Source organism: Brassica napus, chromosome A8, assembly GCF_020379485.1.
Source record: "Brassica napus cultivar Da-Ae chromosome A8, Da-Ae, whole genome shotgun sequence".
In the NCBI taxonomy this organism is placed as follows: domain Eukaryota; kingdom Viridiplantae; phylum Streptophyta; class Magnoliopsida; order Brassicales; family Brassicaceae; genus Brassica; species Brassica napus.
In genome coordinates this window covers 844821-860346 of record NC_063441.1, presented here as the reverse complement: position 1 = coordinate 860346, position 15526 = coordinate 844821, and the positions used below count along the sequence as shown (strand labels likewise).

At 33.9% G+C, this 15526-nt stretch overlaps 2 protein-coding genes and 1 long non-coding RNA gene across 6 annotated transcripts; 1 reads left to right on the top strand and 2 right to left on the bottom strand.

The window, feature by feature from the left end:
• Positions 1-863: 863 nt before the first annotated feature.
• On the bottom strand, positions 864-2839 carry LOC106446695. Of its 3 annotated transcripts, XR_001288825.3 has the most exons (5): positions 2580-2839; positions 2381-2478; positions 2067-2307; positions 1716-1947; positions 864-1443 (listed from the first exon to the last, which is right to left on the bottom strand). It is a non-coding gene; the product is annotated as an uncharacterized LOC106446695 (long non-coding RNA). The 3 variants fall into 3 exon arrangements; XR_001288823.3 differs by having other exon boundaries at positions 2381-2832; XR_007315588.1 differs by having other exon boundaries at positions 1759-1947; positions 2381-2832.
• A 393-nt stretch (positions 2840-3232) lies between these two features.
• On the bottom strand, positions 3233-6621 carry LOC106443300 (aldehyde dehydrogenase family 7 member A1). 2 transcript variants are annotated; one of them, XM_013884876.3, is made up of 15 exons: positions 6431-6621; positions 6177-6316; positions 6010-6096; positions 5799-5930; positions 5651-5723; positions 5498-5520; positions 5356-5419; positions 5070-5115; positions 4644-4824; positions 4383-4559; positions 4135-4299; positions 3921-4061; positions 3749-3846; positions 3529-3678; positions 3233-3439 (listed from the first exon to the last, which is right to left on the bottom strand). In XM_013884876.3, exons 2-15 carry the CDS (start codon positions 6312-6314, stop codon positions 3385-3387), a joined length of 1530 nt encoding a protein of 509 aa, XP_013740330.2. In that variant the 5' UTR covers positions 6315-6316; positions 6431-6621; the 3' UTR covers positions 3233-3384. The 2 variants fall into 2 exon arrangements, with proteins under 2 accessions (XP_013740330.2, XP_048594384.1); XM_048738427.1 differs by lacking the exon at positions 6431-6621 and having other exon boundaries at positions 6177-6339.
• Positions 6622-7386: 765 nt separating this feature from the next.
• On the top strand, positions 7387-9687 carry LOC106359956 (cation/calcium exchanger 4). Its single transcript, XM_048738426.1, has one exon. It carries the CDS (start codon positions 7625-7627, stop codon positions 9446-9448), a length of 1824 nt encoding a protein of 607 aa, XP_048594383.1. The 5' UTR covers positions 7387-7624; the 3' UTR covers positions 9449-9687.
• Positions 9688-15526: the final 5839 nt, after the last annotated feature.

The following is a 15526-nucleotide window of genomic DNA, read 5'->3' as shown; positions in this document are numbered from 1 at the left end:
TAAATCGATGTAAATGGGTAAAGAAAATAATGGTTCCAATGTTTTTTTTTTTTGCTAAAACATTATTCATATGTTAAATGCTCAGTATATGTATATCAAATTACTAAATTCAATTTTTCATTCACTATATAATATTATACTTTTATATGTATGTTCACTAATATAATATAAACCTATTGGTTCATCTAGTTTTTTTGGTTTTTACGGGCTATTTTACATATTAAAATAAATAAAAAATATTGTATTGTATTTTCGATACATATAAATGCAATTAAAATCATCGTACTCGGTTCTGGTGATTTATATTAATTTTTCATACCGGAATGATGGGAATGAATATCAACAATATCATAAGAACTGTTTTATGACGTATTCGTAAGACGAAGAACACAACAATATTTGTTTACTAAATATAAGCGTACAAATGTTTATATTTGAAACTCCTTCAAAAATATAATATTAATTATCTTAATTTTGGATTAATACTTTAAACTATTTCAAATAAAATAAAAACCTTGTAATAGTTTATGTTGTACATACTTTCGAGTGTATATTATTATTTCTAACAAAAGAATAACGTCGACAAAAATTATAAGCGTTACATTTTTGAATTTTGACTGGGCTCCTAATTTCTAACAAAAAATAATGATGAATATTAATGTTACTTTTAACTCAAACTAACCTATTATTTGAAATGTTAATCAAAATTTACAATATAATTTGTAAGTAAATAAAATCGTTTTCCGCTCTACACCATAACTTTTATTTAAGAATAACATTTTAGCTTTCAATTATTTGATGAAATTAAACATGTATTTTATACAAAGGTTTTTTTTTTAGTATTTATTCACCCGCCGTAAATATGTAGATGAGCAATCGATCATACTCAAAGTGGGTTTCCAAAGTTACAACATAATATTTTAAAAGATATTTACAGGTGAAAAGGAAATAAGCAAATAATTTGAAATGGCTAGTGGAAAGCTATACTACGTTGTTCATATGAGTACAAATGTACAATCACAAATCATCATCAACCAACCTTATCTCAAAGCCACCCTCCATAAGCTTTGTAAAACCCTGCATTTCTCACAAACAAACGTACGATGCTGATTCTGTAGAATCCCACCAGTGTTTCAGAGCATTTTAAACTAACTTTTTGTGAGAGAATCATTGATCACCAAAGTGCCTTGTAACCAGATAAACTGGTATTTTAAGAACACAGGCTTTTCCTTTTTTTTTGGTTCCAGCCTCTTGTTTTGCTCTCTCCCTCATGCCTTAGAACGAAATCATTTGTTGTTCCTGAAGCCGCAGGTGTTTACTGAGTGCATGACCAATTTGTTTCCGCTCTTCTGGAGACAATGCCGCTATACGCTCAGCTAGCTCTACGATCTTGCTCGAAGGCTGGGGCCTAGGACCATATGAATATTGCTGCAAGAAACACACCTGCACAGACCATTTTACTTGGGTTACATTGGCATAATGAACATTCATGAAAAGTGATACTTCATGACGTACAACTCTGCTACCATACAAAAGTCAACCCAAGATTATTTCAAGTGACACAAAAAGAATTCTACGATTCTAAAAATCTACAAATCTAAACAACTCTCCTATGTTACATAAAGAGGACAACTTTAGATTTGTGGATTACTAAATGTTGTTGTTGATCAATGCAAAGAGAGCTAAAATCACAGAATGAGAATGATTATGCTTACATGATGAACAATATATGGTGGAAGAGTAAGCCTTTCACCTAACTGATATGGCGGAGTGCACTCAACTTAGTAAGGTAAGTCGATTATCTCATCCAAAGTGGTTGAATCGTTGAAACGAATCAATAGAGGAGACTCGGGCAGTATAAAATTCTGATTGCGCCGAGTCACATAAGTGGTGAGACGGTGGACGTTGACGGTGGTTAGCATGAGCAGGCCTGAGCATGAGTGTTGCCTGAAAACAGAAAAAAAAACGAAACTATAATGAACATGAGTTAACCATAATACTGAGAAGAGGTTTCTCTTGTAAGATTAGTAAGAGGGGGAGTATGATGTTCAGGGATTGAGACTGACCTTTTTGGAGCAAAAGCGAACAACACATCATCAGAGTCTACGTGATCTAAGACTTTCCACTTTCTAACAGAGTTTTTAGAACCAGACATATAGTTCAAGAAGCCAGAGAAGCTAGGAACTTTTCAGGGGAGGTAGAACAATAGCGAAACCAAACTCATGATGCCTGTCTCAAGTCTATCTTTCAAACCATTGTCGTAGCTATATGCAACCGCTCGTTGGAACTCATCTAACTACATAGAAACTATACGATGAATCAATAAACGATTGTTGTTTTCATGGATTGAGAGGATGGTTTTCAAGGGAGGAAGGCTAACCTTTTATAGTTGCGGGTACACCGCCTTACAGAAGAGAAACTTGCATTCAATGTCAGATCTTGGTGGATGGAGTTAAGAAGGCCATAAAGGCAATGAATCTATAACTCGAAACGTTTTGGTCAATTAGAAAAGAAGATTAACCGAACAAAGCCCATGACACCATCGATTAAATGAAACAGTGAGTATAGAAGAGATGTACACGATTGAAACCCCAATGAACGGAATTGTCACGCTGACCTCTGTCTGCATCTCAGCCTCTCTAATGGCGGAGATCGAAGATTGTGATGAACCCTAAACTCCAGAACGGTGCGGATGAAGGGTCTTGCTTTTCACGATAGCGACATGGGTCCTCGAGGACATTATTGGGCCCAAACAACACACAGCGAAGCCCACATAAATCACGGAAGAAAGTTAATGAAACGCAGCGCGTAGTCTTAGTGGACACGCGTCGCCCCTATATTGAAAGACTTTCTGACGTGTCCTCAGCAGGAGAGACTCCAACATTTTTATATATAATTAGATTTGTTATCATTATTTGTTGAGATCAGTGTATGTGTTGAGTGGATTCTTACTATCCTGCATGTGCGAACGCCAAATGGATTATTGCTAAGATTATTCGTACAGACAGAACAAGATTAAGTGGGGACCTTTCTAATCTTGTCTTGATCTTCACTCTTCAGTAAACAAAGATTAATGTCGTATCACCATAACGAATAATGCTTCGTAATATGCGGTACAAATATTCAAAATGATTATAATTCTTGCACGTATTCTATGATTATAAAAAGGATCATAAGCATAACTTTGGTTCAAAGGTCGCCATACCAACATAGAGCCAAATACAGCTTTAGATCATTGTTTTAAAACTTTATTCAAATTAAACTTTAAAGTAACATTATATTGTTTATTATTACTAATTTTAGCGTTGTTATGTTTTACAAGTCCAACCCATAGAAACATACAGCCAAATACAACATTGAACCGGTACGTAAATCTCTGGAGGATTAACCGAAGTTGATTCCTTGCGCTAGAGGTAACTCGTTCCCGTAGTTAATCGTGCTGTCAAAAATATAAACCGGTTCAGAAAATCAAAAACTTAAAACCGGAAATTTATTTTTAAAAACAAGAGAGAAACTCAAGCAACTTACCAAGTGGAACGGCGCATATACTGCTTCCAAGAGTCACTACCAGCTTCACGACCACCACCAGTCGCTTTCTCACCTCCAAAAGCTCCTCCTATCTCAGCTCCATTCGTCGGTATGTTCACATTCACTATCCCACAGTCACTTCCCATTGGTCTGTAGAGTTTTCAAAACCCATCACAGTCAAACTCAGTTCCAGTCAAATAAACTTGTTAGTAGTACTTACCCTATCCACTTGAAGATGTTCTCGGGGCTACGAGTGAATATAGAGCTGCTTAGACCTTGAGGAACCGAGTTATTTATCGCAACAGCTTCTTCAAATGTCTGTCCAGAAGAAGTACATGGTTTATATACTTGTCTCAAAAAAAAAAAACTTGCTGGTTTTAGAGACTCTTCACCTTAAACTTGAGAGCATATAAAACCGGAGCAAAGAGCTCTTCTTTAACAACAGCAGCATCTGATGATATCTCTATTATCGTAGGCTCCACAAAGTTTCCTTCACCTTCAACTGCTTTACCTCCCGTTAGTACTTTGCCACCCTGCAAATGCAAAAGGTCTTTAAACGGTTCTTGATTACACAGTAAAAGCCATAGAAACTGAGGTACTACTTGCCTGTGATTTGATGACTTCAATCCCCTTCTCAAAGTTTTTCTTTGATTCAGGAGTATGTAGAGGTCCTAACAAAGTCCCTTTCTCAAGAGGATCACCGATCTTGACTTGTTTGTATGAAGTAAGGAGTTGCTCAAGTACTTTGTCATACACACTCTCATGCAAAAGCTTCACCAGAAAAAAAACAAAAAAAGCTTTAACCAAAAGGAACAGTATAAGAAGCATCAAAATGGGATTAGATTCTTCCGTACCAGCCTACGGCAAGTTGTGCAGCGTTGACCAGCTGTTCCAACCGCAGCAAACAGAACAGAACGTGCAGCTAACTGAATGTCAGCATCGTCCATGACTATGATCGCATTGTTTCCACTCAACTCAAGAAGAGTTTTGCCAGATCTCGCACTCACTGTTTGTTGCACCGCTAAGCCCACCTATGAATGAGAGCAAGTAAGTAAGCTCAGTGTGTTTGGTTTGGTTTGGATGAGTGGTGGATTATTAGTAGAGAGGACGTGTACCTTGGAGCTACCAGTAAAGGACACTAGAGGAATGCGCGTGTCCTTGGCTATTGCTTCGCCAATCTCAGCACCACCACACATGGCAGTGAAGATGGCACCGGGTAAATGATTCTTCTCTAGAACTTCAGCCACTAGTTTGGTCATTGCGATAGTTATCAATGGTGTAGTTGGAGCACCTTTCCTGTGGAACCACACGTATTAACGCCACAAGTTAGGCCAAGAGGAACGTTAATAAATGCCAGTGTACTTGTCATGGTCAAGACTAGTATGCAGTCTCTCAGCAATATATATTTTTCATCATTAGAACAACATATATACTTACTTAGAGAATCAACTAAATAGCAATTTTAGAGGTTAAATATTGTTAAGACAGCTTCTTAAAGTAAGGGATTCCTAAATTATCGTCGAGTCAGGTTCATTACTTACCAGACTACACAGTTTCCGCAGACGAGTGCAATGCAAGCATTCCAGCCTGCAATACCACAACATTGTCCTTAAATATGGTAAGGGAAAGCAGAAGCACAAACTTCCATATTATCAGTTCTTATACTTGTCAGTGATAGTTAGATTCATGGCACAAATCTAGTTGCCAAAATATGAGGAGCTTAATCTATCTATACTGTATCCACTCTCATGTGGGAATCAGAAAATGAGCCATCACATTAAAAGAGAAACTTTCCAAGATTTAGAATTGGACACAAGCAAGACTTACCAAGAACTGCACAAGGGAAGTTAAACGCTGTGATGACACCGACAATGCCAAGAGGATTCCACATCTGCGTTACAGTGTCCAATTAGAATGTTAACAAACATGTTGTAAGAAGAGTATTATGCTAAAGTTCAATGAAAGGAACCTCCAACATCATATGGTTTGGGCCTGCAACAAAGAGATGAAGATGAGTGTTAAGAGATGCATCTTTTTAAGTAAATATTCGAAAACAGGAAAACAAGCATCTCCAAATAATCAAGAGACTAAATGTGAATGTTATTCGAAAGACAGAACTCACGTTCTGAAGGTATGACTGAACCATTGAGTTGTCGGCTCAAACCAACAGCAAAATCACACATGTCAATCACTTCCTGCAAAAGTTGCACACAATGTGTTATCTAAGTTATACGAAGAATCAGACTCTTATATTATGTCACAGAGCTTACCTGAACTTCACCAATGCCTTCAGCAAGGATCTTTCCCATTTCAAGAGAAAGAAGACGGCCAAGATAGTCAAGTTTGGATCTTAGCGCATCTCCAATTTGTCTCACAATATCACCTCTCTTGGGAGCAGGAACCTGATCAAATCAAAGATACACCTTGTTAGCTATTTTTCTTTAGAAATATTCCAAAGCTTTACAATTTAGTCAATTTTACCTGCATCCATGTCTTAGCTGCTTCCTCACAAGCTTTGAGACCTATCTCGTAGTCTTCAAGAGAAGCTTCAACCACTTGAGCAATTGGCTGCATCCATAGTTAAAGCATTTCAACACAAAAGAAAGAGTGATTCTTTCCCTAATTTAAGATGCACATCAAACAAGAACCTGATTGTTAGCAGGGTTCAGAGTAGAAACAAGAGGTCCGTTTCCTAGCCATTTGCCACCAACGTAGTTTCCAAGGTTGTGAGAGCTGCTTAACCCAATCTCACTCAGAAACTCATACTCTTTGCTTGCTGAACCCATCTCTACAAAATGATTGAACAGAGTAAATGGATCAAAATTAAGGATTTCAAACAGTGATTAAAGAATTAAGCACAGCTCCAAAAGGCGAAAAGGAGCAGAGAAGGAGAAACAATCACCTCTCTTAGTATTATCGATGGTATCGAAGAATGGAGTTTTCCGATTAAACGTTTGATCAGAGAGTCTTTATAAGAGGAAGTGAGTGAGAGAGAGAGACGTGTACGACTTGTAAGTAAAGTTGTAACAGTGATTGGACCGAAAACGAAAGCTGAGCTGTTGTGTCGATCCCCCTTTTGGCTTGATTCACTCGAATCATTATGTTAACACTTATGAAGTTTTGTCACGTGTCCTACGTTTCTTTTTCCGGGTCGGGATATACCCCGATTAGGATCCGCGTTAAAAGCAGGCCTCATATGGCCAATTAGGCCCAAATTATATAAAATTTTAGCCGGTATTAAACTATGGGCAATTCTTTCGAATATACTATTTTAAAATTTTGTCACAAAAATAAACTCTAAAAACTAAAATGACCAAAATAATATTTTTTATTTTAAAATTTTAATTTATTTATTAATTTTAAAATTTGAAATCTTATCTCTAAAACCCCACTTCTCAACTCTAAACACTAAATTTTAAACCCTAAACTTCACCACTTGACTCTAAATCCTAATGTTTAGATTAACTAACTCTAGAAGTATAAGTGTATATTTACTTCTTTTGATAAAATATTTACATCTATTTTAGTCTTTTTTTATTTTTAAAATCTATATTTGCGACAAAAAAAATTATAAGTCTATCCTAAAGAATTTCTCTTAAACCATACCCAAAAACTTTGATTAATTTTTGGTTGAATATATCAACCGAATGCAAATCGAATTTTTATTTAGTTCAGTTCAGTTCATCACAATTTATGCCATCCAAAGACCAAACAACTCGAACAGAACTAACCATCATCCCCTTCCGGTTCTCCATAGGCTATGTTTCTTTAGCAGGCCTCATATTGCCCATTCTAGGCCTTCCGGCCCATTAAAGATAAGAAACAACATGGTGCTTGCTTACTAATACTGTCTGGTCAAACAAACCCGAACAAGATCCGAATGAAGCAAGTAAAGAATCCGACACAAGCCATAATCATCACCGATCTCTCCTTTCTCTTTTCCCTGTGAATTCCAGAGAAACAAAAAAAGCCTTCCTGATCACACAGATCACGTTGATTAAACTCCGGTAAGCACCTCCAATCTCCTCTGATCACAATCAGATTCGTTTAGGTGATCTATGGCGATTTATTAGAATATAACCCTCAGATTTCGAGAATGAGAGCTGTGAATTATCTCTATACCTCGAGCAATCCCAGATTCCGAGGGATCTTCAATGCCCTTTGTGCTCTAACCCTCTTCCTCTTCTTCTTTAACAAGAACCCTTTGCTAAAGAATCAATCTTTCGTTGATGGGTCTCCTCCTCCTCGTAGGAGGCACATGATTGAAACTTACTCTGGTGACACAACTGCGATATGCTCTGGTTTACACCAACACATAGGCTACACCGACCAATGCCAGTTCTTGAAATCGAACCCTCTTTGTTATCCGGACAGCTTCTTTGACTACCTCAGCTTCTTCTACTGCACGTGTCAAGACTTCAAGATCTTGGGTTATATTGCATTAGGTGTTTGGCTCGTTGCTTTGTTTTATCTACTAGGTAACACCGCTGCTGATTACTTTTGTCCTTCGCTAGAGAAGCTCTCCAAGCTTCTCAGGCTGCCTCCTACTGTCGCTGGCGTCACTCTGCTTCCCCTTGGTAACGGAGCGCCTGATGTGTTTGCTAGTATAGCTGCTTTCGTTGGTTCGGATAAAGGAGAGGTTGGTCTTAATAGTGTTCTAGGTGGTGCTGTGTTTGTTACTTGCGTTGTTGCTGGTGTTGTTTCGCTCTGTGTTGCGGATAAAGAGGTTAAGATCGATAAGAAGTGTTTTATCAGAGACTTGTGTTTCTTCCTTTTCACTCTGGTGGCTTTGTTGGTGATTTTGACTGTGGGGAGAGTGAGTGTAGGTATCGCCGCAGCGTTTGTTTCCATCTATGTTCTGTATGCTTCTCTTGTGGCGGCGAATGAGATTATCAGGAAGCATTCAAAGAGGTTGAAGCTGGACTCTTTCACACCTTTGCTTCCCATTCAAGGAAGTGTGTTCTCACCACCGAGTGGTGGCGAAGAGGATGTGTACAGCCCTTTGCTAGAGCTTGACACTGAGGAAGGTCCACCTAAGCTGCACGACTCTCTCCCGCAGTGGATGTGGGCTACTAATGTAGCCATCTACTCCGCGAAAGCTAATGTGCACGATGAAGAAAGACCTCCATGGGGATGGAGTGAAGACGGCGGAGAGGTCGAGACTTCGTTGTGTTATAAGATTACATACTTCTTGGAGACTCCCCTGACTGTTCCTAGACGGTTAACAATCCCGTTGATCGAGGAAGATAGCTGGTCAAAGACATATGCTGTAGCTAGCGTCTCGCTAGCTCCTCTCCTTCTTGCTTTCCTCTGGAGCAGTCTTCAAGCCTACTTTATCGGTATTGCAGTAGGATCTATCCTCGGCTTTCTTGCGTATAGAAACACAGAACACGACCGTCCACCTCAAAGATACTTAATCCCTTGGGTGCTCGGTGGATTCATCATGAGCATTGTATGGTTCTACATGATAGCAAACGAGCTCGTTGCTCTTCTTGTGACATTCGGTGGGATCTACGGAATCAACCCGTCGATACTTGGTCTAACCGTACTCGCTTGGGGGAACTCAATGGGTGACTTGGTCTCTAACATAGCCTTGTCGATGAACGGTGGAGATGGGGTGCAGATCGCGTTGTCTGGTTGCTACGCAGGTCCTATGTTCAACACACTTGTTGGGTTAGGTGTGTCGATGCTTCTTGGTGCTTGGTCCAAGCGTCCAGAGAGTTATATGATCCCTGAGGATAATAGCTTGTTCTACACGCTAGGGTTTCTGATATTAGGGTTGCTTTGGGCTCTTGTGATGCTCCCAAGGAATGAGATGCGACCGAACAAGGTGATGGGGATTGGTCTGATCGCACTGTATCTAATATTCGTCACTTTCAGACTTAGCTCTGCTATGGGGTTCATTCCTTGGGCTGCTTAAAAGACGCCATTGTAACGAGCTTCGAAATTTGTAAGGTATGATTGAAATTATAATCAGAGCTTATTGTATACAGATCATTTAGTTAGAGAAGCCACACTGGTTCTGAATAAAATCTTGTTTGTTGTATTATGTTGATGTAACTGATAATGAATCTGATATATTGGACTTGTCTTATTGGGTCGACTTTATGGACTCAATAACGTTGAACCACTTGTTTTGTTATCAGTCACTTTGTACTACTTTAGAGCATCTGCATCAGTTCACAAAGTATTTTTTTATTTTTATTTTTTCTGTTTGATTTTTGATTTTTGTTTTTAAAAAAAAATAATTAATTAATCGGACTAATCGCGGACCGTCATGTGTCGTGGGGCCTGCGTTATAGTGATGAATCTGGGTTCAGTGCAGTGAACTCCTAAGAGCATCTCCAATGTATTACTCCATTTTTTACTCCAAAATAGTACAACACCAAAATAAAGTAAGGTTTTACTCTAATGTATTACTCCATTTTCTACTCCAAAAATAATATTTCTTAAATGATTTCATTTTTATTTTATTAATAATTGTAAATAAAATCTTATACTTATAAAAATTTACCAATTAACCCCAACTATTTTATGTTTACGATAAATAATTAAAATATAAATTATTTGAATTAAATATTTATTATTAAAAAGTACAAGAAATCATTAAAAAAGACATAATATATGTGGGTTCAACAATGAGCATTACAATATTGTTTCCACAAATGATCAACTAATGCATTTCGTAATGAAAAATGAGTTTCTTTATCTTTGATATTCCTAAATCGAGCAAGAAAATTTTGAAATCGAACTTTTCATCTTCTGCAATTTCGATATCCGGAGGTGGAGCTTTATCTTTAATTATTTATGTTTTCTGTTATTTTATGCATTTATTTAAAATTATTAAATAATTCTTTGTGGAATATACTATTTTCATGTTATTGTATCATTTTAAATCTCTTATATACTAAAGCACAAGTCATATTGCCAATAAAATTTTGACACATGGTATTAATTTACAAAAACCAAAAAAATAATCGATAATTTTTTTTTCTTCATCTCCTATTTTTCTACAATTCAAACTGTCTATCCTAATTTTTCTCAGAATTTAATCCCACGTTTTAGTCCACTTATCTATTACCAAACTGCTTTTTGTCAAACTGCTTTCTTTTCTATATAACTTGAAATCATCGTCAAGTTATTATCAATAAATTTTTAATGCATTTCCTTTGTGTTCATTTTTTCAGAGTCTCACTTCACCGTACTTAGCCTACGTTGTATGAGAACCCAAATACCAATTATACTCTGGTGGTGTTCGAGACTATAAAAGAAATTATCAGCAAAGAAGGTAAACAAAGTATTTCTAAACTTCTTTTCTCTATAAATTGTTTTTCATAGTTGGTTTTATTTTTTGGTATGAGTTTTCATATATGTTCTTATGACTTATTTTTAGGAAATCTCTATTCCCTATTTGTTACAGATGGAGAAAACGTATTTGAAACAAGATATTGTAATCACTAATAAGAAACAAACACAGAAATGGAAAAAAAGGAATAAAAGAAGTAGCCACTAAAAATATATAAGGGTTTTTGGAGTTTAGAAGATGATGAACGTGTTTGAGAAAAAGGTAAAGAAAAATGGGAAAATTGTTTTTTTAGAGCAAAAAAATAGTAATTATGTCCATTTATACTAATCTATACTACTTTATGTCCCATTAGACTAATTTTTTTTCAAAATGGCAGTAATGCCTTTAAAATTATAATTTTTTATTCCTTTTTCGTTTTTTTTTGTTTTTTTGTTCCTTTTTCGTTTTTTTATTTTTTTTTTAAAAAATCAATTTTTTTTTTCAAAATATAAAAGTGAATATTCCCAAATATTTTGTTTCCATATTTTTAGGAACTGATTTCTTATCCGTAGAATACAACTAATATGTAGAAATCGGTTTCTACAGTTTTTTAAAACTATAGTAATGTTTAGATTTTGATTTCTACATGTTTTAGATTTATAGTAAATCTGTAGAAGTCGGTTTCTACGTGTTTTAGATTTATATTAATGTGTAGATTTTGATTTCTAAAGATTTTAGAACGATAGGTTAAGCGCGGAATGTGTATTCTAAATATTTTTAGAATACTCCTATTTACGTAGATCACGTATTCTAAACATTGTAGATTCAATGAAAAAAGTGGATTTCGTTTTCTACTTCGTAGAATGTCATTTCTACTTTATTTAGAACATAATATGAAATTTATAATTTTAACTTTTTTATAACTGGAAAAAATATCACCAAGTTCATATAGGTATTTTATCAAAAGTTCTTATTTTTCCAAATTTTTTTTGTTTGTAAAACTATTTATTAAATTTATTTTCAAAAATATTAAAGGGTGTTATAGGAAAATATGACACAAAATATAGATTAGTCTAAAGGGACATAGTTACCATTTTTTTGCTCTAAAAAAACAGTTTTCCCAAGAAAAATCTCAAATGTGTTTTTTTGTAACATCAGAATATGGATATTCTTTTTCATAATTGTTTCTTTCTGTTGGGTTTCTAATAACTCTCAAACTATCAACAAAGTAGGTATAAATTTTAGGGAAAATTGTTTTTTTAGAGCAAAAAAATAGTAATTATGTCCATTTATACTAATCTATACTACTTTATGTCCCATTAGACTAATTTTTTTCAAAATGGCAGTAATGCCCTTAAAATTATAATTTTTTATTCCTTTTTCGTTTTTTTTTGTTTTTTTGTTCCTTTTTCGTTTTTTTATTTTTTTTTTAAAAAATCAATTTTTTTTTTCAAAATATAAAAGTGAATATTCCCAAATATTTTGTTTCCATATTTTTAGGAACTGATTTCTTATCCGTAGAATACAACTAATATGTAGAAATCGGTTTCTACAGTTTTTTAAAACTATAGTAATGTTTAGATTTTGATTTCTACATGTTTTAGATTTATAGTAAATCTGTAGAAGTCGGTTTCTACGTGTTTTAGATTTATATTAATGTGTAGATTTTGATTTCTAAAGATTTTAGAACGATAGGTTAAGCGCGGAATGTGTATTCTAAATATTTTTAGAATACTCCTATTTACGTAGATCACGTATTCTAAACATTGTAGATTCAATGAAAAAAGTGGATTTCGTTTTCTACTTCGTAGAATGTCATTTCTACTTTATTTAGAACATAATATGAAATTTATAATTTTAACTTTTTTATAACTGGAAAAAATATCACCAAGTTCATATAGGTATTTTATCAAAAGTTCTTATTTTTCCAAATTTTTTTTGTTTGTAAAACTATTTATTAAATTTATTTTCAAAAATATTAAAGGGTGTTATAGAAAAATATGACACAAAATATAGATTAGTCTAAAGGGACATAGTTACCATTTTTTTGCTCTAAAAAAACAGTTTTCCCTAAATTTTAATAATGTTTTGTTATAGCTTATAATTATATCATTGTTCTATGATCAAAAATACAAATTTATGCTTTATATGGAAGATTTATCTACATGAAAAATACAAAGAATAACGAATGAATCACATAGAGTACTTTAAACTATAATTATATATGTTGGTATATATCTTAAATTTTTAACATAAAATGTTCGCTAGCTATATATATATATATATATATTTCTCAAAAATACAAGATATATTGTTTTACCGTTTCCAAAAAATTTTAGGGTGAATGCAACCACCTCACATGCCATTCATATCTATATTTATATAGTATTAAATTAAAATATACAATACTTTAATTTATTAATTATAAAATTACAAATTTATTATTTAATAATTTGAAGTATAATTATTTTGCTCCATGCGTAGCATGGGAATAACACTAGTATTATTTAAGTAAGAAATAAAAACATTAAAGATTCAAATGACCATTTTATAAATAAAAAAAGTTCAACTCCAAAATGGAGTAATGAGTAAGATTACTCCATAAATGGAGTAACCCTAACCATTACTCCATTTTGGAATTGAAAATGAAGTGGGGTTGGAGAAGATTTTACTCCATAATGATGTTTGGAGTTGAAAATAGAGTAGGGTTGGAGATGTCCTAAGAGACAGGTTTACTTCTTTTATTTATTTTAATATTTTTTTTTCGAAAATTGTGTGAATTTTCCATGGAATTCACTGATGCAGATGTTCTTAGATAGTGGTACCTTACATAATCTAGAGAAGATACTTTTTCTTGGAATAAAAAAGTACCATAGCATTCAAATAAATTATTGTTGTTTCATTGGTAAGTTTTAGATCGTGGATCAGTACATTCCTTGAAACTATATCCAAATCATGTAATTTCATTATATTTTGGAGAATAAGCGTCTCTCAACGTGATTTATGTATGTGACTTTCAAAATCTTTATTAGATTATTTAGGAGTTTGAACTTCTAAACCAACTCACTGTTACTAATTACAGTGTATTTTTCATTTGATGACGAAAAAGATCCCAAATCAAGATGTATATATACAGATATAGGCTAATCGTTAAGATATACCTAAAAGATTCAGACATTTTTATCAATTTTAGGCTGGACGAATTACGAAATATGTATCCACTTTTATAACAGAAAATAAAAAGAAGTTGATGATAAAAATAAAAGAAAAAGAAGTCAAATATATCATTTTCTTGGTGACTGACCACATATTATATTATATTGTCTCATATAGATAATGTGAAATATAGACATTAACTTTGTTTCCAAAGTACATATTGCATTAATTATCATGTAATATATCATATTCTCTCGCAAATAGCTAACAAAATGGGTCCATAGAGCTATCATGGAGACCAAGGCGTAAGGTTAGTCATGTCGTAAAACCCTTATCTAACTTTATATCTTTTGCAAATGAAGTAAACATATTGGGTCATAGGCTCATATCTTTTGTCACTAGTCCCTCTTACAAGTACTATAATATTTAAGAATTTTGATACCATATATCAATCACCATCTCGTAACATTTTATATATAGATAGATACTGTACAATTATATGAATATGCTCAACTCAGGACACGACATCCAAGAACATGTTATATCTTATTGATCTGTACTCGCAAAATGACAACTCTGACACTCATATGGTTGTGTTTAATTATTTTCTGATTTCATATATGCCTTTTTGTTGTTTTAAGTTTTAACTGATCAGGTTAATGTTTAGTTTATATATGTATGCATAATAATTATTTTTACGTGAAACAGATCCAAAAACATTCGTAGAATAAATATTTTTCTCTTTTGGTTTTAATTGTATTCAAATATAGTATTAGTATATCAATCGAAACTTTTAATCAACCGAGTTAAAAATGCGATTTTTATAAGCAATTGATAATGACATATAATACTACCATATAGAAAAAGTATCCGTCCCTGTATTATACTATCCAAGTTATGTGGACCGAAATAGAAGATGCGTATAATTAACTCAGGCCACTCTACAGTCAATCATTGAAACTTTTCTTTTATCATAACAATATTGTATAAAACATATGAATAACCCAGGTATATCTCTGAAGTGTTTAAAATAAGAAATATTGTTTGATTGATTCATAAAGAGACGACATAAAAACAACTTCATGCTCTCTACATGAGCTTTCTAAACTAAACCCTCCCTTCCTTTACTGTATTATTGGAAACAGGGAAGACATAAATGTCCTGGCCATTTCAAATGTAGATGATCATATACCTCAACTCTAACTCACTTTAACAAAACAAAAGGAAAACTCAGACAATTCCTTAAGAGGTTGATACCGACGAATAATCCAACCGTAATTTTCTAATCGAGATCTAAACCATAACCCATGTTGTATGACCAAGCAAATAACAACTTAGTTCCTGACAAAATCAAACCTATAATTATCAAATTTACGCTTTGCCCTGAGATTTTTTTTACAACAAGATTATCACCGTTTAGTTTTTTTTCCTATTTTTACAAATGACATTTTACATCATGTATATCATGCATATATAACTGTTTTCCTTTTGTTTTTTGTCATCATGTATATCATGCATATATAGCTGTTTGGACACGGTGTTTAAAGGCACGTTCGC